Source organism: Mastigoproctus giganteus, chromosome 7 (genome assembly GCF_048544385.1).
Source record: "Mastigoproctus giganteus isolate SK-2022 chromosome 7, ASM4854438v1, whole genome shotgun sequence".
In the NCBI taxonomy this organism is placed as follows: Eukaryota; Metazoa; Arthropoda; class Arachnida; order Uropygi; family Thelyphonidae; genus Mastigoproctus; species Mastigoproctus giganteus.
Window position 1 is genome coordinate 61,099,696 of NC_143581.1, and position 25,045 is coordinate 61,124,740.

Genomic DNA, 25,045 nt, shown 5'->3' on the forward strand with positions numbered 1-25,045 from the left:
TCCTAGAATTTCTATGCAGCTGCTTTCTCTTTTTGCTTTTGAAAGGACTGAGATCAGCACTGTTAGTAATCCATTTTAATTAATGCCACATGAAATGTTTCTTCCTGCTGAATGGCTTAATGATCAATTATTGGGTTAAGATTCTTAGCAAAGCTTATTATCTTAGTACTCACTTCTAGATCCATATTGGTTATGGTTAAATTTACATAAAGGAAAGTAAAAGTTTTCAATTATATTAATTGAGTAATTAATTTAAAAACATGTCTCTAGGAAGAGGGAGTGCACCACCTTTTTCCTGGTTGTCATTTATAAAATTATATGAAGAAGATTCATGTGTTGAATGTGTTCATATAATTTTATAAATGATAACCAGGAAAAAGGTGGTGCACTCCCTCTTCCTAGAGACACGTTTTTAAATTAATTAATCAATCAATTAATATAATTGAAAACTTTTACTTTCTTTACTTTCCTTTATGTAAATTTAACCCTAACCAATATAGATCTAGAGGTGAGTACTAAGATATAAGCTTTGCTAAGAATCTTAATAGATAATCAACAGTACTTCAAGCTTTCAGTTGTAAAATTAGTCATCAGTTGTTGGGTTTAGACAATTTGCAAGTAAAGTGGGTATTACAATTCACTAATACTGTTTATAAACAAAAGATCCTTAAAGCAGGTTCTCTTAGTTTAGAATGGTATCTCAAATTGCCCCATTGTTGAACTGCATTACCCATAAGAGAAGTATAATTGCTATTTAACTTTAGTATGAAGTTAGATGGCTATTTTAATGCTTATTATCATCTAATTTGTTTTTAAAAGCAGCCATCCCACTTAACTTGCAAATAGGCAAACAGAGGTTCCCAAACTTTCTCGGTTCACGGTGCCCTTAGTGTCCCAGTAATTTTTTTATGGCACCCCTAGGCCAAAAGAAATACAACAGTGGTTTTTGACCTTTTAATATATACCTATATAATAATTTTATTTTTTATATAGAGGTACTAAATAAAGATCAATTATAGATCACCACAAAATTAAAAAGATATGGTACAATGGATACCATACACCTTTTTATAATGAAATAAATGTATAATTTTCAAAAAAAATAAAAAAAATAATAATAAAATAACTAAGTAACTTAAACCGAAATTACACAGTACCATGGTTGAAAACCACTGGGCTAAAGTCTTGCAATTGAATATGCTTATTCATCCTTTTAGTGGAACAATCAGTTTTAACAGCTCCTTTGTTGAAAGTCTGCATTCGATCATTTTGATTTAAATCAGCACTGGATTGCCAAATGTAGAGGTGCCTGACCACCCTTGTTGAAATGGTGATCTGGATGGTGGCCATCACATTACCAATAAGTAGCAGTTATACTACAAGTTTGGGAAATGCTGTCTTTTGAAGTGCATTAGCATAATTCACTGAGATACCAGTAGGAAACATTGATACATGCAAAATGTTACTCAGTAATTGAATTTATTTAAACATTTAATGTTTAAATAAAAGTAATATTAAATGACAGATGGAAGTTTGTTCCAGCAATCAACTACCTGCTGGCTAAAGGAAAATTTCCATACAGCTTCCTTTAACCAGCGGGTAGTTGATTGCTGGAACAAACTTCCATCTGTCATTGTGCAAGTTGATAGCTTAAATAAATTCAAGGCAGAACTAGACAAACATTTAAAACAAATGGATAGGATTTTTTTTTTTGGCTGATGCTGTATAAGCATTAGCATTAGCATTAGTAGAGGCATTTGATGCAAGAAAGCAAGCTTATGCAGCATCAGCAAAAAAAAAAAAAAAAAAAAAAGTAACATAAATAAATAAAAATAACCACTTCCACTTCACCCCTCTGTTCGTTCGAAATACCTGTCCAGCTGAGCCTTAAACTTATTTAGGCTATCAACTTCCACGACAAGGGATGGAAGTCTGTTCCACCCACCAACCACCCGCTGGCTAAAGGCAAATTTCCGCACATCTATCCTACATCTGTCTTTCCTCAATTTGAATTTATGCCCTCTCAGGTGATTTTTCTGAGCTAGAGGAAGAATCCCATCAGCATTGAGCATGCTCAAACCATTCAAGGCTTTGTACACCTCTATCAGATCACCCCGCTGGTGCCTAGTTTCCAGACACTGTAATTTGCAAAACTTAAGCCTTTCTTCGTAAGAGAACCCCTTTGTCCCATTCACCAATCTAGTTGCCCTTCTCTGTACTCGTTCCAGCAGCTCTACATCCTTCCTGAAATGAGGCCTCCAGGCCTGTATACAGTACTCTAGGTGTGGCCTGACCATTGCCTTATACAAGGGAATAATCACCTCCTTATCCCTGCTAGAAAAATTCCTATATATCATTGACAATACACCATGAGCTACTCTTGCAGCTCGTCTGCACTGCTCAGAGAACTTCATATCTGCCTGCACCACCACCCCCAGGTCCCTTTCATTCTCTACCACTGTCAGTGTAGTACCACAGAGTTGATACGTTGCTCTGGGGTTGCTGTTTCCCATATGTAGTACTTTACATTTGTCAATGTTAAACTTCATTTGCCACCTCGAAGCCCATCTGCTCAACCTTTCCAAATCCTGTTGCAGCAGCATAGTGTCAGTAGTGTCCTTGACAACCCTGCCAACCTTCGTATCGTCTGCAAACTTGGACATTAAGCCTGATATACCATCATCAATATCATTTATAAATACAGAAAACAATAAAGGCCCCAATACTGAACCCTGAGGGACTCCACTAATAACATTAGTCCACGATGAGCAGTGTCCATTGATTACCACTCTCTGTCTTCTCCCCCTCAACCACCCCTTTATCCATAGCAGCAACTTGCCTCCAATGCCACACTGCTCCAATTTGTGCAGCAGTCTTCCATGTGCAACAGTATCAAAAGCCTTTCTAAGATCCAAGTATATAATATCAAAGTTATTCCCTGCATCCAGTTCTTTTGTGACTGCATCATAGTATCCAATCAAATTGGTCAGGCAAGACTTCCCCTTAACAAAACCATGCTGTGTCCTAGCTATAACTGAAGTCTTGTCTAGATGATCCTGCAGTGCTTCTTTCACCAGTGCCTCCATTAATTTTCCGGGAACAGAAGTTAAACTCACAGGTCTATAATTACTTGTGTCAGCCTTTGATCCCCCTTTGTGAATTGGGGTCACATTTGCACATCTCCAGTCAATGGGTACCTCCCCTGAGTCCAAGGAAGCTCTCATAATTATGGCTAAGGGTTTGCTTACCTCCTTTGCTGCCTCCTTTAATATAACTGGATAGATCCCATCCACCCCAGGTGCCTTTCTTGTGTTTATCTTCAACAATTTCTCCTCCACTTTGCTCTCAGTTATTACAAGATTCTCCAGCTTACTGCTAGAGTTGAATACACCTCTGGCATTCCCCTCGCTGAATAACTCCTCATGTGTGAATGTCGATGCAAAATATTCATTTAGTTTGTTAGCTACCCGAGCAGGGTCATCAACAGTTGACCCATCGATCTCAAGTGGACCAATCTGATTCATCCCCTTCCTTCTAGAGTTTACATAAGTAAAGAACTCTTTGCTGTTTTTCTTCGCATCCCTTGCCAAGCATCTCTCGTAATCTGCCTTCGCCTGCCTAACCTCCTTTGTAACTTGGTTACAGATCAACTTGTATCTATCATAGGCGTCCGTGTCACGTGTTAATTTGTATGTATCCCATGCATTTTTCTTCTCTGCCATATGCCTCATTAGTTCATCTGACAACCATTTAGGCCTAAACCTTGAACAATATTTCTTAGTTGGTATGTAAAGCCTAGTAGCTTCCACGATAAGTTCTTTGAATGCTTCCCATTTTGAATTTGCTGTTGGCAATATCATCAGTTGATCCCACTGTATAGAATTTAAATACTGTCTCAGTCCATTGTAGTCGCCTTTACGAAAGCAATACCCCTTCCCTTTACCCCTAATGGTAGTTACCTCTTTGAGTAACTCCCACTTCAGCACACTGTGATCACTGCCACCAAGTGGTTCATTTATCTGCAGATTCTTAATGCATGAAGAATCACTACTGATAATCAAATCAAGAGTATTACTCCCTCTAGTTGCCTCCCGAACATGCTGATGTAGAAAACAATCATCCAATAAATCCACAAAAGCCTTGCTACTGTGTGAGTGACCAGCCCCCAAATTCCAGTCAATATCTGGGAAATTAAAATCCCCCATTATAAGACTCTCTGATTTACTGGCCCACTCTATTTCTCCGAACAGTTTCTTATTATACTCATCAGAGTCATTAGGCCTATAGCACACTCCTACTCTCAATTTTGATCTCCCAATGCTTATGTCACACCAAACTGACTCGACACTGCACTGTCCAGCGATGTCGACTGGCTTCACTTCCTTGGATTTTATGTGTTTTTTAACTAATAGCATAACCTCTCCTCCCTTCCTATCCTGTCTATCCTTTCTGTAGACATTGTACTCCCCAAATTCCAGTTCTGCATTTCTTATATCTGTGTGACACCACGTCTCTGAAATCCCCACAATATCTGCCTTTGATGTTTTGAGCAATACCTCAAATTCATCAAATTTATTTACTAAACTCCTAGCATTGGTGTACACACAAGTATACATGCACCTGTTCTTTTTCTTAGCTACCCTAACACAACCCATGTGTTTACTTGTACCCCAATGATTCCCAGCAGTCTCTGAAATATCCTGCATCTTATTTTCCAGGCTGCGGCTCATTCCAATAGAAGCGGTGCAAGAATCACTTTCACCTCTGCCAGTGGCTACTGTTAATCTATTAGTCCTTGTATCCCCCCAATCTAGCAGTTTTCCGACCCACCTAACATTGCCTCGATAGCATCAGCAAACATTCTTGCACCCTTTCTATTTAAGTGTATCCCATCCCTGTAGAAGCAGTCTCTCCTGTTAACAAGTACAGACCAGGCTGAAAAAAATTCTACCCCTTGAGCCCTGCACAATCTTTCCAGGGCCGAATTGATTGACAGGGCTCTCATCATATACTCCCTCCTATCGTGTCTGGGCAGAATTGCAGACACTTTCAATTTCAACCCTAATTCACGGCTTTTTTTCATCAGTGACCTGTACTTGTCAAGTAATTCCGCCGGTCTCCTACTCTTAAGCTTGCTTTCTTGCATCATATGTCTCTACTAATGCTAATGTACTTAAAAAAATGATAGTCCAAATGCCAATTTGGAGTATCATTAAAAAGGACATGGCACTGGGAAAAAAACAAACTGATATTACACTTATTCTATGTTAACAAAAACTGATAATTTAATCTTTGCTATGAGTACAGAATGGTGTATCAACAAGAACAGAATAAGCATATATCTTGAGAAAATTCTTGCTTTATTAACCCTTTTAATGTGTATGAATGCACAGCAGTATAAAAACTCTCCTAGGGGCCCAATGCAAAATTCAATTTTGGATCCCAGGATTCACTTTTCTGTACCCCTCTGGCCTAGTATGAATGTAATTACATCAGTAACATGTGATTTGTCAATGTGAGACTGGGCATGCAGAATGTGTTAAAAGTCCACTCTACTGAAAATTGTAATAAAAATCCAGAACCACATGAAAGGACAAAGCTTAACTAGCTATACATGAGCTGATCTAGCACTGGTTTTATAACTATGAGACCACACTGCTTCCTAGTCCTCTCCTGAAGCAATTGTTCATATGGCAACTCTTCATCTCCATGCATTACATTCTACTCTGCTAAATATTGGGGTAAATTGGGGTTTAGTATTTTATGGTGCTGAGCAAAGTCGGTTGGGATAATGATTTATATTCCTCTTTTATATTCAATTCAAACACTCCTGACACTTGTGGGAATGTCAGAATGTTTAGGGTCCTCATTGGTTGGTGGCCCCAGTTGCATTGCACCAGTTCACTAAGTGCATGTTGCTGCTTGGTTGTTATTTGGTTTTTAGGAGCATTAGCAACTAAGGCCATATTGCTTCAGGGATATGTGGTGGTCATTCCCTGACCTTTCCGTATTTGGTGGTCACGGGCTCGAACCCCGGTCTAATCAAGAAGCGTGCGCTATCGCACTGCTGGTCCTGGCCTACGGAGGCGCTGTTGCTGCTCGGATGCACACAAGACGGGTTACTGCAACAACTTTTCATCTTCCTCGTTTATTCATTCAACTGCCGTTTTCTGGAACAACCTTCCTTCATACGTATTTCCTGAAAATTACAGTCCAATATCAACAAATATCTTCTTTCGTCTTCTCAACCTCCAACCCAATCACGATACTAAGTACTATAGGTTCTAATATCTCTCGTGTTTGGGATTTACATTAAAAAAAAAAAAACATGTCTGTCAATTATAAACCTGGTAATGAATTCTGTGCTCTCAGTGGTTTCTTATGTTGAAAAGGTACACAGCTTTAAATTTTAATTTTTGCAAACTTACAGAAATTAAATATTACCTGCAAATTTCCTTAACTGTGCTAACATCTACAATACGGTGATGTAAATGTTTCATTAATTCAGGCATATACTTGTTAAGAAACTGTTTGTCAGCATGTACTGAATTTCCAGCTAAGGGGCATTTTCCTGGTGGTGTGTGTTGACGAACAAATGACAAAAGAGCCATCTCTGCAGCTTGTAAAGAAACAGTACTGGTTTTGCATGCTTCAGTTAATCCTGACTGGGGAAAAAGTACAAATAATAAGCAACTAGCAAAGCACTAATATTATTTCTCTATTAAAGATTAAATTTAAAACTAGAATTACATGAAAATGGAGAATTTGTATATGATGCATTTTATCAAGGATATAATATTAATTTACCTTCAACCTATTACAAAGAATTTTAGTTTTAATGGAATGAATTTGATTTGCAATGTACATATATTTTATTTAATAACCTTTGAATATTTATATATTTGTGATTTATTTAGGTTCTATATGATATTAAATAAAAAAAATCTGTTTTAGATATGAAATACTACTAATAAATTAAACTTAATAAATCTGCTGTTCTTAAAATAAATTTAAGAATAGCTAATTTATTTTTCATATATAGCAGTGGTTTCCAACTTATGAGCAATTATTCCATCTAGCATAATTTTGTGCTTTTTATTGGCTTTCTATTTTTCTGTTATAGAGGAAAAGCTAAATTTCATTTTTGTGCTAAATGAGTTACTGATACACAGCCTGGACTTAGAGCCAGTGAAAATTCCTTTAAGAACATACCTATTAATATCATGCTAAATACTTGACTGAAAATATGTCACCGTGAGGTTGGGTATGCATATTAACAAGTTAAAACTCTAATGAAAATTGTAATAAAAAAATCCAGAAACACACGAAAGCACTAAAGTTAACTAGATATACATACACTTATCTAGTGCTGGTTTTATAACTAGGAGGCCACACTACTTTCTACTCCTTTCCTAAAGTGGTTGTTCATCTGGCAACTCTCCTATTTGCATTACACATCCTAGTCTGTTAAAGATTGGGGTAAGTTGGTTGGGGAAATGATTTATATTTCTCTATTATATTCAATATAATTCAGATCATTAAGTTATATTAAACATAATTTAGGGGAAAGACTACTTTTAATTTTAAAAAATCAATACGGCAATTGTAAAAAAAAAAAAAAAAAAAAAAAAAAAGCTTTTGCTAATTTTTTTCTTCTTAGCATTAGCAGGGCATATGATGAAAGAAAGATCACCTCACAGGTGCCTAGACTCAAGAAGCTGCAATTTACAGATCATATGCCTTTCTTGGTAACACTTGTTCCACTCATCAATCTCATTGCCCTTCTCTGTACTCGCTACCTCTCTCCTAAAATGAGACCTCCAGACCTGTATACAGTCTGGAGGCCTCACTCTGGAGTAAAGGTGTGACTTGAATTGCCTTATACAAGGTAATTACCCCCAGGGTCCTTATCCCTGCTAGCAAAATTCCTGTATATCATTGACAAGACACCATGGGCTACCCTTGAAGCCTGTCTGCACTGCTCAGAAAACTTCATATCTGCCTGCACAATTACCCCCAGGTCCTTTCATTCTCCACTACCCTGAGTGTAGCCCCACCCAGAATTTTTGTTGTGGAAACCAGCACGATGCTTGAACCTATTAAACCACCTGCTGCTTGCCACGAACTTGGGTTGGGGTTTGCCATACTTATCCTTAATATCTTTATAAATACTTGTTGCATTTGCTTGAATGGTCATTAGACTCAGGGGCACTCGCTTCGGAATCTGATTTTCTATCCATATTATTTACAGCTGTTCCATCTTCGATATAGCACCTGAACGCTGTTTTGTGATCACTGATTCACTGTTTATCTTAAGTGCATTGATCCTTTGACATGTTCTTTTATACGTATACTGTCCTTTAAAATAGTATTCACTGTTGAAGCAGTGAGACCTAATTCCCTTGTAATAGATGACAAACTTTCTCTTGCTTAGTACTTCTTAATCATTTTCATCTTCATTTCTAAATCAATTTTGTTTTGTTTCCTGGCACTACCACCACTTGCATTTTTCGTTGGTCTCTTTCCCTTCATCATTGTGATACATAAATAGGAATGAAGAGAAGTTTCTGAAAATTTTTTTTTATATGATTGAAGATTTCAGTGAAGGGGAACACATTTCACCATAATAGTGCAAAAACCCACACAATTGCAGCTATTGGGATTATTGTAATGCAATAAGATTGAGTTTACTACCCATTTATAATTAGATGCACTAACAGAAGAGCCCAATAAAACTGGAAAGTGCAAATTGTTTTTATTGTTATTTGGTGGTGACCTCCAGAAACGTGCTTTAGAAAAATATCACAAAGGCGTTCAAAAATCGATTCTCATAACGATGAAAAGTATAGTGCAATTTCCATTATAAATATGACCTTTTAGAGAGATAAATAGCTTAGTAATATAGCAAAATTTTCAACTTCCAAAGACTTGGAACGAATTACAAAAAAAAAAAAAAAAAACCCCACTACATTATTAGGTTCACATTACAATATTTTCACGATACCTCCATTTATTCTTATGGGATGAAAAATAAGTTTCCACAATTTTTTTGTTTACACCAGCTGGCAAAAACTTATGTAAAGTTGAGTATTACTTAAGTCACGGAGTTCCCGTACAGTCAGTCCTCGTATAGCACGATAGTTGTGTTCCTAGAAACCCTCGTGGAATGCAAAATCGTGTAATATAAACAACAGGCCCTATGGGAAAAATAGGATTAGGTGCCGACCACCCAAGATTGAACATACATTTGTAACCAAAACATTACCAAACACAATAAATAATCGTAATAAAATATGTAAGTATTTTATTACGATTATTTATTATTATACGTAATACGAAAGCATTTTAATTACTTAAGTATTTTAAGTAATACGTATTTTATTACGACTATTACGTAATGAAATATTGCTAATGCTTTTGCTTCTATCGTAAGCAGATTTGTTTTTTGTTTGATTTTCTATCCAAACAGATGACAGCCGTTCCATCTCTTCCAATTCTTTGTGTCTTAATCTAATGGATTTTAATTACACTTTGACTATGAAAGTTGTTTTTATTTTCTCTGCATTCTTTGTAATTCTCGGCGTTGGCTCATTTAGGTCTGTAGCACGTGCAATATCACATGATCTTTCATTTCGCTCAAAGCGTTTCACAATTTCATATTTTTTCTCTATCAACAGAGGCGGACTGGCCATAAGCCTTACCAGGCCGGAGGCCGGTGTGATTTTGGCCATAAACCATAGTATGAGGCCACTATAAATTTCCCCGGGTAAGAATTTTTGACCCAGTCCGCCTCTGTTTATCGACATTGCTTTTGTTTTTCTCTCTGAATCTTCAGTGTCTTCACCAGGACGCTTCCTTTTCACACCTTTTAAGTATTTTACTCATTTTTAGGAAATAAAGCACAATTACAAAACGAGGAGGCACGCTTGATACACATAAACAAAGCTGTGCGAGTGTAGCAACTGAAGAAACAACACCGTAAAGGCCGAGATACACTCTTAACACCTCACATTTTACTAAAGCACATTTCTAGGGGTTACTACCATAAAACAATAAAAACAATTTCCAGTTGCCTTTCTGCTAATGGAATCTGTTACAAACTGGTAGTAAACTCGATCTAATTGCATTTGTGATTATACCGATAGCTGGAATTTTGTTGCTTTTTACGTTATTATGGTGAAATGTGTTTCCCCTTCACTGATATAAAACACATAAATACATTTTTAGAATCTTCTCTTTGTTCCTATCGTGTTGCGTTCAGCTGGGGTGATTCCGTGTTCGACGGCCATTTCTTGTAAACACAAAGGCGAATCGTACATAAGCGAATTCTGTTCGTGTTATATAAGATATCGTTCCCCTATTTATAAATCGTGTATGATCGAATTCGTGTAGTGTAAACACGTGTTATACGAGGACTGACTGTACTTGGATTTTAGGAAAGCTTTTGATACTATTGCACATGGAAGACTGCTGTACAAATTGGAGAGGTTTGGCATTAAGAGTAAGTTGCTACAATGGATAAAGGGATGGTTGAGTGGGAGATGACAGAGAGTGGTAATCAATGAACACTTCCCTTCGTGGACAAATGTTATTAGTGGAGTTCCCCAGGGTTCGGTGCTGGGTCCATTGTTGTTTTGTGTATTCATCAATGATACTTATGAAGGTATATCAGGATTAATGTCCAAGTTTGCAGATGATACAAAGGTTGGCAGGGTTGTTATGGACAGTAAAGACAGTTGTCATCATCATCAGCAATTTCAAATCCACTGCAGGATGAAGGCCTCTCTAGCAACTTTCCAGTTCGTTCTGTTTTCTGAAATGGCCATCCATTTACTACCCACAAACTCATGAATTTCATCTGTCCATCTCCATTGTTGTCTTCCAGGTTTTCTTCTAGCTCCTCTTGGGTATCATTTTGTTATTTTCTTAGTCCCTCTGTCATCATATCTTCGAGCTATGTGTCCTGCCCAAGACCATTTTAGTTCTTTAGTTTTGATAAGAATGTTCTTTACTTGAGTTTACTGCCTAACCCTTGTTACCTAGATTGCCAATATAATTTGTTCCGTTCTTCGCTGTGTAGTTCTGTTTCTCTTCTTTTCTCTTGGTGAGTGCCCAAGTTTCACTTCCATAAGTCATGGCGGGGAATATACATTGGTTCATTATTTTACGTTTCAGACAAATTGGGATATTGCTCCTCAGTATGTGACTTTATTTCCTGAATGCTATGCATCCAAAATTTATTTTTCTCTTGACTTCCAGCCATTTACTCATTACAGCTAATGAGTTGTCCCAGATAAGTATATGACTCCACCTTTTCAACTACTGCTCCTTCAATCATTATATCCCTTTCTGTGGCAACTTGTTCATCATTACTTTTATTTTAGCCATATTCATCTTTAGTCCAAAATCCTTACTAACTGTGCATAACTGATTAAGATTTTCCTCTAATTCTTGGGGATCGTGGCTTATGACCACAATGTCATCCCTCTAATACAAATCGTAAATGGTCTAGGTACTTTCCATTCACATTGACTCCTGTCTGTGACCAGTCTAATATTCTGAAAGCTTCCTCAAGGGCAGCAGTAAACAACTTCGGAGACAGCAACTCCTTGTCGAACTGCTTTCTCAATTTTAAATTTGCTACTGTCTTTGTCTAGTCTAATAAAGAAGGTAGCATTTTCATATATTTTCTTCAACATCATAATATATGGGGTATCTATGCCTTGTCTTTGCAGTGCCCGAAACATTGCCTCATGCCGTATGGAGTCAAAAGTCTTTTAATAATCCACAAATGCCAGGCATAATGGTGTTTTATATTCATTTGCTTTCTCCATTAGCTGTGATATTACGTGAAGGTGATCCATAGTTGAAAATACTGTCCTAAAGCCAGCTTGCTCTTTCGGGTTGATTCTCATTAAGTATTCTTTCTAATCTGTTAGTAATGACCCCTTGTGAAGAACTTGTAGATGTGAGATAACAAGCTAATTGGTCTATAATTTCCAACTTCTGATTTATCTCCTTTCTTATGCAAGAAAACTATGATTGCATTATTCAACTCCTTAGGCATCACGGTCTTTCTAATGCATTTTGTGAAGAGTCTTGTCAGTTTTTCTGTCATGTCTTTTCATCGCAATTTTAACACAACTCTACAGTAACTTCATCTTCCACTGGGGCTTTCTGATTCTTCATTTTCTTCAACACATGTTCTACCTCATCAGGAAGGATATTGGGTATGTCATACGTGTTACTAATTTGCGATCCATCTTCTCCATTGCTGGCATTATTCCCTCGCTCCTTGTATAATTCTCTACAATAGTCTTCTGCTATTTGAATTATGCCTTCTTTGCTATTTACAGGTATGCCATCACTATTCATTTTCAGTATCATTTGTCTTTCTGTATTACTGCTCATTGCTGCTGATTTAAGTCCTTTGTTTTCCCTTAATGCTTGTTCTACTTTTCAGAGAGGACATAAATTTTCTTAAGTCCTCTCTGAGTCTCTTTCTAATGGCTTTGCATAACTCAGTATACTCAATTTTGTCTTTGTCAGTATTTATCTTGCTCTTCATTTGTCGTCTTTGGTTCATCATTACAAGGGTTTCTTGAATAATTTCTTGAATAATTTTTTTTACCTATACGTTTCTTGGGCTTTATCACTTTAAGAAAGTTGTAATATTCCGAATCGATATCTTTTTCTTACGTTTAGCATTAGCAAAGGAACATGATGCAAGAAAGCAAGCTTATATAGCACCCTTATTTCATCCATCCACTCGCTCCAAATGTTTGTCAAGTTCTGCCTTGAATCTATTTAAGCTATCAACTTCTACAACAGATGGAAGTTTGTTCCAGCAATTAACCACCCACTGGCTAAAGTAAAACTTCCGCACATCTAACTACAACCGTCTTTCCTCAATTTGAATTTATGCCTTCTCAGGTGATTATTCTGAGCAAGAGGAAGAATTCCATCAGCATTGAGCGTACTCAAACCATTCAAGGCTTTATACACCTCAATCAGATCACCTCGCAGGTGCCTAGTCTCCAGACACTGTAAGTTGCAAAACTTAATCCTTTCTTTGTAAGAGCAACCCTTTGTTCCATTCACTAATCTTGTTGCCCTTCTCTGTACTCGTTCCAATAGCTCTACATCCGTCTTAAAATGAGGCCTCCAGACCTGAATACAGTACTCAAGGCGTGGCCTGACCATTGCCTTATAAAAGGGGATAATCACCTTATCCCTGCTAGAAAACTTCCTGTATATCATTGACAAGACACCATGAGTACTCTTGCAGACCGTCTGCACTGCTCAGAAAATTTCATATCTGCCTGCACAATTATCCCCAGGTCCTTTTCATTCTCTACCAATGTCAGTGTGGTACCACCGAGTTGATATGTTGCTCTGGGATTACTGTTTCCCAGTAATCCCACAGCAACATGTAGTACTTTACATTTGTCAATGTTAAACTTCATTTGCCACCTCTCAGCCCATCTGCTCAACTTTTCTAGATCCTGTTGCAGCAGTGTACTGTCATTAGTGTCATTAACAACCCTGCCAACCTTCGTATCATCTGCAAACTTGGACATTAAGTCCAATATACCATCATCAATATCATTTATAAATACAGAAAACAACAATGGACCCAACATGAACCCTGAGGGACTCCACTAATAACATTAGTCCACAAAGAGCAGTGTCCATTGATTATCACTCTGTCTTCCCCCATTCAACCATCCCTTTATCCATAGCAACAATTTGCCTCCAATGCCACACTGCTTCAATTTGTGCAGTAGTCTTCCATGTGCAACAGTATCAAAAGCCTTTCTAAGATCCATATATATGATATCAAAATTATTCTTTGCATCCAGTTTCTTTGTGACCACATCATAGTCTCCAATCAAATTAGTCAAACAAGACTTCCACTTATCAAACCCATGGTGTGTCCGAGCTATAACTGAAGTCTTTTCTAGATGATCCTGCAATGCTTCTTTAACCAGTGCCTCCATTAATTTCCCTGAACAGAAGTTAAACTAACAGGTCTATAATTACCTGTGTCTCCCTTTGATCCTCCTTTCTGGATTGGGGTCACATTTTCGCTTCTCCAGTCCATAGGTACCTCTCCCCTGAGTCCAGGGAAGCTCTCATAATTATGGCTAAGGGTTTGCTTACTTCCTTTACTGTCTCCTTTAATATAACTGGATAGATTCCATCCACCCCAGGTGCCTTTTTTATGTTTATCCTCAACAATTTCTCCTCCACTTTACTCTCAGTTATTACAAGATTATCTAGCTTACTGCCAGAGTTGACTTCACCTCTGGTATTCCCCTCCCTGAATAACTCCTCACGTGTGAATGTCAATGCAAAATATTCATTCAGTTTGTTAGCTACGTGAGCAGGATCATCAACAGTTGAACCACTGATATCAAGTGGACCAATCTGATTCATCCCCTTCCTTCTAGAGTTGACATAAGTAAAGAACTCTTTGCTATTTTTCTTTGCATTCTTTGCCAAAGATTTCTCATAATCTGCCTTCGCCTGCCTAACCTCCTTTGTAACTTACTTACAGACCAGCTTATATCTATCATAGGCTTCTGTGTCACATGTCTAATTAGTTCATCTGACATCCATTTAGCTTGAACAATATTTCTTTGTTGGCATGAAAAGCCTATTGGCTTCCAAGATTAATTCTTTGAATGCTTCTCATTTTGAATTTGCTGTTGGTAACATCATCAGTTGGTTCCACCGTATAGAATTTAAATAATGTATCAGACCACCGTAGTCACCTTTACGAAAACAAAAACCCTTCCCTTTACCCTTGATGGTAGTTACCTCTTTGAGTAAATCCCACTTCAGCACACTGTGATCACTGCTACAATTTGTACCTAGTGGTTACTTTATCTGCAGATTCTTGATGATTGAAGAATCACTACTGATAATCAGATCAAGAGAATTACTCCCTCTAGTTGCCTCCTGAACATGCTGCTGTAGAAAACAATCATCCAATAAATAATCATCCACAAAAGCCTTGCTAGTGTGTGAGTGACCAACCCATAAATTCCAGTCAATATCCGAGAAATTAAAATCCCCCATTATAAGACACTAATTTACTGGCCCACTCTATTTCTTTGCACAATTGCTCATTATACTCATCAGATTCATTAGGCCTATAACACACACCTACTCTCATTCTTCCTTTCCCAGTGCTTATGTTACACCAAACAGACTCAACATTGCATTGTCCACCAACATCAATTGGATGCACCTTCTTGGATTTTATGTGTTTCTTAACTGATAGCATAACCCCTCTGTCCTGTCTGTCCTTTCTGTACACATTGTACTCCCCAAATTCCAGTTCTGCACTCCTTATGTCTGTGTGACACCATGTCTCTGATATCCGAACAATATCTGCCTTTGATGTATTGACTAGCACTTCAATCTCATCGAATTTATTAACTATACTCCTAGTATTACTGTACATGCACTGCACCTGTTTCTACTCTTACTTACCCTAACACAGCCCATGTATTTACCTGTTCCACTATGACTCCTAGCAGTCCAGGAAATTCTCATTGTCTTGCTTTCCAGGCTGCTGCTGCCCAATTGCATTTCAATAGAAGTAGTGCAAGAATCACTTTTACCTCTGCCAGCAGCTACTGTTAATCTATTAGTCCGTGTATCCCCCCCCAAGCTAGCAGTTTTCCGACCCACCTAACTCTGCCTCGATAGCATCAGCGATCGATCAGTTCTAGTACACACTGCTTATTCTCCTCTTCTCTTATCTCAAAGACCTTTGTATTATTTACTTGAGTCTTTTTCCTTTCTTTTCTTACATCTATATCAAGTGTGCATCTTACCATTCTGTGATCACTTCCAACATTTACCTTGTTCAGAACGGTAACATCATTCACGATATATCTTCTGTTAGTGAGGATGAAGTCAATTTCATTAGTTGTTAATCCATTTGGGCTCTTCCATGTCCAATTTCTGTTCATCCTTTTCTTGAAAAAAAGTGTTCATTACTGACAGTCCTTGAGATTCTGCAAATTACACAGGTCTTTCCAATTCCAAAATTTCCTATACTTCCCCTTTCTGCACTATTTTGTCTCTTTCCAACCTTAGCATTGAAGTCCCCCATAATGATAGTGTAGTGGGTTTTCTGCTCATCTAGAAGACACTGAATTTCGGTGTACATTTCTTCAACCTCTTCATCATCATGGCTTGATGTTGGCGCATAAATCATTATAACCTTTAGCTTGTACCTCTTAGAAATCCTGAATAGTAGTCTTGACACCCTTAATAACCCAAGAGAAATGTACCAACTGTGTGGTACTACCCTCAGGGAAGTGGAAAGTGAAAAAGACCTGGGGGTAATTGTGCAGTCAAATATAAAGTTTGCTGAACAGTGCAGATGGGCTGCCAGGGCTGGTCATTGAGTCTTGTCAATGATATATATGAATTTTGCTAGCAGTGATGGAGATGATTATCCCATTGTACAAGGCAATGGTCAGGCCACACCTGGAGTACTGTGTACAGGTCTGGAGGCCTCATTTTAGAAAGGATGTAGAGTTGATGGAACGAGTACATAGAAGGGGTGCTCTTACCAAGAAAGGCTTAAGTTCTTGCGAGGAGATCTGATTGATGTATATAAGGCCTTGAATGGGTGGAGCAAGCTGAATGCTGATGGAATTCTTCCTCATGCTCAGATTAAGAACCTGAGGGGGCATAGATTCAAATTGCAGAAAGACAGTTATAGAATAGACGTGTGGAAGTTTGCCTTTGGCCAGCAGCTGGTTGATTGGTGGAACAGACTTCCATCTTTTGTTGTGGAAGTTGTTAGCCTAAATAAATTTAAGGCTGAGCTGGATAGGCATTTGGAATAAATGGAGAGGTGAAATGGGAGGTTTTTTTTGGCTGATGCTGCATAAGCTTGCTTTCTTGCATCGTATGCCTCTGCTAATGCTAATTTCGGTGCCATGAGGCGGAATTCGAAAATTTTTTCATAATGCAAACAAGTGATGAATACTTTCTCAAACAAAGTTGAATCCTTTATATGTGAAATGAAAAAAAGAATGGATTGTCCTCATAATGGTATGTTATCTGAATTGAGAATTTTATTATTAGTAAAGTTCTGTGCACATTGATATTGCCTCTTTAGTATTCCACTAAAAGACTTTCATTTGTTAAAACTGTATCTTTAATGAAGTTTTTGAATTTTAACCAGAATAGTAAGAACATTATAATTACAACTTGGAAATTACAATGTTTCCCTTATAATTTTCAGACATGGGTATTTATTTTCAATCGTTTAACCACAGTTGGGAAATTACATTTAACTTTTAATTTCTTCTTAGAATTTAAAAATTCATCTCACTGAAATTAATTTCAAAACTTTATAATTTCACATAATATTTTCGTTTAGGGTACCTGCCCATAAAGCTCATAGACCTCAGTTTGAATCCCATCAAATAAAATTATTTTTATGAAAAAAAAAAATGTGGGACCACCCAACAGCAGCAAAAAAAAAATAAATAAATAAAATTAATAAAAAAATAATAATAAAATAATAATAACAGAGTCCAGTCTGTGCAAAAGATTATGGGAAGCAGCCAGCACCCCCTGGCGACAAAAACATGCTGGGGTACGGGAGAGGTGAGCCACGTGATTGGTGACATCACCCGAACAAAAGGATTGTGGGATACCTAGTGGCAGCAGCCACAATTAAAATCATCAGTACCCCTACTTTATTAGAGCTGGTTGTTAAAAATTTACCAGCACACCCCTGAGTATCCCTGACTACACAAAAATAAGAGAAAAGGCTGACCACTCTATAATTCATTCTTAACTTCTTGCTTGCTGTGATACAAATATATATAGGGGAAAAAGTAATACTGATACATTTCTTATTCTTTCAAAAATGTTAAATATTCTCTTGATACAATTTATCAAAAAACAATACTCACTTTACCATGATGATCCTTACACCATTTATTCATGCTATCTAAGATTTCCTCTGACTGATGAATAACTATATCTGGGCCCTTATTATAAAAAAGAGAAAAAAATATATATTTCTGCATTATTATTGTTATATTCTCAATGAATCAGTTAAATGCCAATCTACATTTTCTTGCTCACCTAAGAATGCTCATTTATTAGTCAACATTTCTGCAAATATGCTGAAATTTATGTTGCTGAGCCCTGGACATTCCATTTTTCCCTAACAGTATGTTCAGTTACAATGTTCTTCCTTCCACTTGCATTAATGTATCCATGTGTAATAAAGTTCATCAGAAGCTCTGGCTTAAATAAAGAATCAGGTTACAATGATTTGAAATATGTTTTCATTATCAAATAATAAAGCACTATAGGCTGATAAAAACTGTAAACTTAAACGGATGCAGTCATGTGAAATAATATTTAAGATATTGATGACTTTGTAATATGTTTTCACTCCATTTAACATAGAGTTCTAGTTTTCTCCTCAAAATGGATTTCTCCTTTTTTTTTTCCCCTCACACTGTTGGTGTAGTTTGCTGCATGGTAGCCTATATATATTTATTATATTATAATAAATAAATTATAATATAATAAATATATATAGGTCTCCATGCTGTAAACTCAGTATGGAGACCTATATTCAATGGTATTTTTGTGTATGTGCATGTGGCACATGCATACAATGTTGCCATTTGATTTCTGAAACTAGAATGTTTCAAAAATCAAAACATAAGTTAAGCTGCAACCACCCATTTTATATACCATACGCTGCTATTGCTCAACAGAAAGAGGATGATTTTCCATTGTCAGATTAGTGAAAAAAAAATGCTGCAGTTCGAGAGAGGGTTGTTGTTGTTGGTGAGTTTTAGGTGCATTAGTGACTTAGACCATTTTGCCAGTGTGTGTCTGTGTGAGTATATGTTCATGGGTCAATTTTCCTATTATGCAGACTGAAAAATCTGGAACACCTGACATGATGTTACTTATCACACTATATGGTATGGTGTTCTCTGGTAGAAGACCATATTATATTTGTGTAACCCTAGTCTATTAAGAGGGTGTTCAAAATACAACAGTCAACAACAGTAAACCATCACAGAACATACAATATCAGCTGTGTTGAGGATAACTATATCCACTCTTCCAGTCAACTTTCTGCCTCCCCAAATATTTATTGGATACTGTCTAGATACTATGTAAGGCAGGGGTGGCCAACCTATGGCACATGCACCAAACGTGGCGCTTTGGAAGATTACAAGTGGCGCATTTCATCATAAAATTTCTCAAGTACCCAAAGCCCATATTGCTGATTCTTTGGTTCTATTTCCTTTCATTTCAGGTCCTTCCGCATATGGCTTAAGACACTCACCACCTTCTTTCCACTTACACGCACATAAACGTGTCAATTCCCTCAATTTAGCAAAAGAAATAAATTAAATAGTCTCCAAAAAAAATGCATTTTTGAATTTTGACTGTAAATGATCTATGGATATGAAAATATAGCGAGCACCTAGTTGTCCATTCTTTTGTATGGCCGTTGCCTCCGGCGCCCGACTCTATGCACAAGTGAGAAAATAAATGCAATATGTGACTTTTTCAGGGGACTGAGAATATACAAATAGATCCTTTGTCGGAAGCCTTTCAAATTAAAAGGAAACAATGAAATGATAAATTTGAGGTATTTTCATCTACGAGAAATTTCCATCAATCACATTTTGCCAACTCCCCACCCCGTTGCGCCTGCTCACCAGTTCGTCGAAATTTTTCGACAGTTTACAACTGATATTCTGTGTGAGACATACATACTTCGACGTACATACTTGTGATCTGTTTGTTCTTTTTCAACATTTAGACTTCTAGAGTGTTGTACTTTTTTTTTTTTTTTTTATTCCTTCTATCCACCACAGTGCAAAAGAAAATGAACAAAAGAAAAGCAGAAAGTGATATTAAACGTGAATTTAATGAACAGTGGGAAAATGAGTTGTTATTTATAGCAAGTTCATCAGGAAAACCGTTTTGCATTGTTTGTGAAAGTACTCTTTCACATAATAAAAGATATGATCTTAATAGACACTATAAATCACAGCATCAGACTAACAAAGAAGAAAAATTGAAGCTCGTTCTTGGGTCTGAGCTACGAAAAGAATATGTGACTAAGAAAAAGGAAGAAATCAGAAGAAGACAAAATATATTTGCTAAAGTAAGTTGTGAAGACTTGGCGATGATAGAAGCGTCCTATGATATTGCTTTAGTATTGGCGAAAAAAAAGAAACCTTTTTCTGACGGAGAAGAAATTGTTAAGCCTTGTCTCCAAATATTTGCACGCTATCTTGGTAATAAAGGCATTGAAAGGAAAGCAGACGAAATTGCTATATCAAGGCAGACAGTTATGAGACATATCGAGGAACTCTATCAGGATGTATCTCAGCAACTGGAAGATCTTGTCCATTCTTTTACTTTCTTTTCTCTAGCTTTGGATGAATCAACGGACATACGTGGTGTAGCCCAGTTAAACATTTTTATAAGAGGAATTGATGATAATTTTAATGTCTTTGAAGAACTTGCCAGTCTGGAGTCATTGCATGGTAAAACAAGATGATCAGACATATTTGAAAAAGTAAAATCATGCCTAGAAAATCTAAAATTAGATTATAGTAAACTCATCAGTGTGTGTACTGAAGGAGCGCCATCAATGATAGGTAAAGCCAATGGCACTACAACTTTGCTTGAAATTTTTTTAAATCGTCTTGTACTAAAATATCACTGCATTATACACCAAGAGGCACTGTGTGGAAAAACTTTAAATATGCAGCATGTTATGTTACCAGTTGTGAAATTTGTAAATAAAATTAGAGCAAGAGAATTAAACATACGAGAATTCAGAGAATATTGTGAGTTGTTAGATTTGGAATATGGTGAACTTGTCCTTCATTGTGAGGTGCACTGGCTTTCTGGAGGACAGGTTCTAAGTAAATTTTGGAAATTGAAAAATGCTGTTTATAATTTTTTTTAGAACAGGAAAATGAACTACCTGATGAAAGAACCTTATTATTAGATAACAACTGGCTATTTGATTTGGCATTTTTAGTTGATGTTACTAGTCATCTCGATCTAAATTCGAAACTACAAGGCATGAATAAATTATTTCCTAGCTTAGTAAATAGCATCAATTCATTTAAAATGAAATTAAAACTGTTCATCTCTCAGTTAGAAAATCAGGATTTAAGTCAATTTCCACACTTGAAAGAGCAGAATGAATGTGCTGTGGATGATAGCAATTGGACCAAATATCTTGAAAAAATCAAGTTATTGCAAGTGCCATTTGAAAGTCGTTTTCATGATTTGGCTAAAGAAGAAAACTACATGTTCACATTTATAAACCCATTTTTACTTAGTGAACAAAACATAATTGAGATGCCTAGTAATATACAAATGGAACTTATTGATTTAAAAACAAATTCATTATTAAAAATGAAATTTGATGAGCTTTTTTCTGATCAAAATGCTTCTGACATGATTAATTTCTGGCATTCATTACCCTGTGAACATTTCCCAGAACTAAGAAAATTTGCAAAAAATTATATATGTCGTTTCAGAAAGACATACAGATGTGAACAAGAATTTTCATCCATGAAATTTGAATCAGTCATTCGCGACCTCGTTTTGCTTTTGATCAATTTCATGGATGAAAATTCATCAAAAGCAAAACGAGGTCGCGAATGACTGATTCACATTTGAAGAATTCTCTGCTGCTCTCAGTAACAAATTTAACACCAAACGTTGAAAGACTGGCGAAATCCAAACAGGCTCAAAAGTCTCATTAATGGTAAGTAATGTTTATGTGCTGTAATAGAAATTGCTTTACATACAATAATTAAATCATTTAAAAATGTTAATTATGTTCATAAACATACTTTTATTAAAAAGGTTATTAAGGATATGCCTGGACTCCTTCTAGCGAGCAGAGAAAACAGACGACTCCAAGTTCCAACCTGATCTCGCTCTCGGTCCTCCATCTCACTCAGAACTCTCTCTCTCTCTCTCTCTCATCACATCCAACGACTGTGGTACAGAGCTATCTTCATCAAACGAGACTCTCCGGCAGCTGTAGCACCATCAGTGGGTTCCACGACAGCGGTCGCCCTCTCGTCCAAGAGATCATCTCTCACTATTGTAGATTGGTGCTCCCATAAACGTGTCTTTTGAACTGGCATACATTATTTAATTTAGTTGTGTGTTTCAGTTATTCTTTTTCCTCCCCTAAGCGAAGCAGATCCTACCCCTATCCCTATTTTCCAACCCCAACCATGAACGTAAGAAGGTAGAAAAGGCTTGAGTTGTATGGCGCATCTGAACTCATATGTGAAAAAAATTGGCACATGGTATGTAAAAGGTTGGACACCACTGATGTAAGGGATGGCAAATAAATTTTATCTGGCCTGCCAAAATAAGAAAAAAAAAAAAAAAAATCCATAAAATATTTTTTAGGCATGTCTGACTGATGGGAAGGTCCACATCCAGGGAATTTTTTTTTAAATAATGGCAACAAATGTGATAACTGAAGGCTAATTTAATGGTAGCAAAGGCTGAAAAAAAATTTAAAATTATAACAGTAAAAAAAAAAAAAAAAAAAAAAATTAATATATAAATGAAAACAGATGTATAATATTACAGATGTATGAACAAATCAAACATTTATTAGTTTTATTTACATCTCCATGTATTATTTATATACATATAAAAATTATATACATATAAAAATTAAAGAAGCAAAAAGCAAGTTAATTGCATATCCGGATATGCAACCCCCTCTCGCCACTGTTTTAAAATCGGGAACTCGTTTTCCCATTTTAAACCGATTAATTCCGATTTTAATTGTTTCACCACAGCAATTTTCACAAGTTGGGAAGCTGGAGAAAGGGGCCTTTAAGGGGCTTTGAAATTGTCTAAGAGGAGTAAATTTAACCCCGGGGGCTCACATCTGGTGAGTATGGGCTTGGCAAACCCAGGGTCCTGAGCTGGATATCATCATTCTCCTCTTTGTTGGTGATTCCTTTCTACTTCTCTCTCTATCTCTCTCTCTCTCTCAGGGAGTAACTTGGGAATTTTTTTTTTTTCCGCTGGTGCAGCATAAGCCTCAGGCTTCCTTGTACCATATGGCTAATAATAATAATAATAATAATAATAATAATTAAAATAATACTCATCACTGTATTTCTGTAATTTATTTATTATAATATAATAAAAATGATGCAATTGATTTACTCATCTCAAAAAAAAATTTATGATATTACTTAAAAAACTGATTAAAAGCAATGGAAAAACACTTCAATGTGACTTAGTCTGGTTAACCGATGTTTGTGCTTGTATTTAATCAATGGTCGCTCAAACAGACTGAAAACATGTAACACATTTTCAGTCTATTTGAGGCACAGAAATATCACACACCACATAGGCTGACGTAAGCCAAAGCTTACGTCAGCCAGTAAGCAATTTGTCAGTATAATTTGAATGAAATGTTTCTGATAAAAAAATTCAGTAACAAATTATTTTCAAAGTCTACCTATGATGTACTGGTTTACAATGAAAGAAAATTGGAAATTTATGAATTTTCTGAGGTCTGTATTATAAATAAATGCTATGTGAACATTTTCTTAAAGGGAAAAGTGGAAGTCTTAAAATGTGCAGCAAAAGAATTTTGTATCTCACTCTCCACTACCTTTTCCACATTTCTTGAAAATTTTTTTTTTTCAAGAAATGCAGAAAAGTAACAGTAACAGTGCCAGAATTATTTCACACACACACGCACACACGATCTATAATGACAAGTTTTTGAAACATCCTGTGTATATATGGTTAACAGTAATTGAAAATTACACCTCAAATTTAGTTTTAATTTTTAACTAAATATTACACTTTAAAGTACAATATGGATAATTATTACACAATAGCAAAAAATCTTTGTATTTGCATCAATTTACTCAGGATTTGGAGGGGATGTGATAAAACTCTCCCAATCTGCCACACCTCAACACTGTATACACATAATAGTAATTATGCTTCTAGATTAAGTTTCCCACAGCATAAGGTCATGCCTCCAGCATTTAAGAAAAGTAATAAACTGAGTCACACACAAATTTTCTATATGGGGTGGTCACATTATGTGATCAACTAGCACAATTTTATGGGCTAAACCCTGCCAAAACAACAAATGATTCTATTCTTTTCTTATTCTTGCACTGTGGTGCATGCTGGACTATAATCAATAAAAAAACATAACTTTTCTGTAATAGATAGTCTCAAAATGAGGTGAATCAATTACTACAATTTTATGGGCTCTCTAGATCCACAAGCTCTCTAGATGCACATCAATAGGTTCTTCAATGCAAATGCCAAAGTTTTTTTTACCAATTTTTTTATCACCATTAGTTGGCAAGCTATTGCATACTATGAAGAACGATATTCACTTTATTTTATTTATTATTATTATTAGCAAATGATGCAAGGAAGCAAGCTTATACAGCATCAGACAAAAAAAAAACATATATCACTATCTACCTCATCTTTCCATTCCATCTAAAAATGTCTAATTCTTCCTTATATTTATTTATTCAAACTAGTAACTTCCACGACACTAGATGGTAGTTTGTTCCAATAATCAATTACTCTCTGGCTGAGAGCAAAATTTCACACATCTGTCTTGCAGTCATTCTTTTGAATTTCAGTTTATGGGCTCTTGCATGCATTTTCTGAAAAAGAGAAAATATCATTATCATCAAGTTCACTCAATCTATTTAAATCCTTAGACATTTCAATCCTTGCAATAGTTTCCAAGTGTTGCAATTTGCATAACTGAAGTCTTTTGTGGTAAGAGCACCCCTTTGTGTTCTTGATTAATCTGATTTTTCTCTGAACCCATTCCAAGAGATCCATGTCTTTCTTAAAATGAGGCATCTGGACCTGTATGCAGTACTCAAGATGTGACCTAACCATTTTCGGGATAATAATCTTTTTGTCTCTGCTAGCAAAGTTCCCATATATCACTAACAGAACT

At 36.3% G+C, this 25,045-nt stretch overlaps 1 protein-coding gene across 1 annotated transcript in view; it reads right to left on the reverse strand.

Moving 5' to 3' along the window:
• LOC150082950 (oligoribonuclease, mitochondrial) overlaps positions 1-25,045 on the reverse strand; it is a 55,912-nt gene that overhangs the window by 7,587 nt on the left and 23,280 nt on the right. Inside the window, exons 3-4 of the mRNA XM_090376932.1 lie at positions 17,955-18,032; positions 6,445-6,665 (exon numbers count right to left, since the gene is read on the reverse strand). Coding sequence (XP_090233058.1) covers positions 6,445-6,665; positions 17,955-18,032 — 299 coding nt within the window. The remainder of the gene's footprint in view (positions 1-6,444; positions 6,666-17,954; positions 18,033-25,045) is intronic.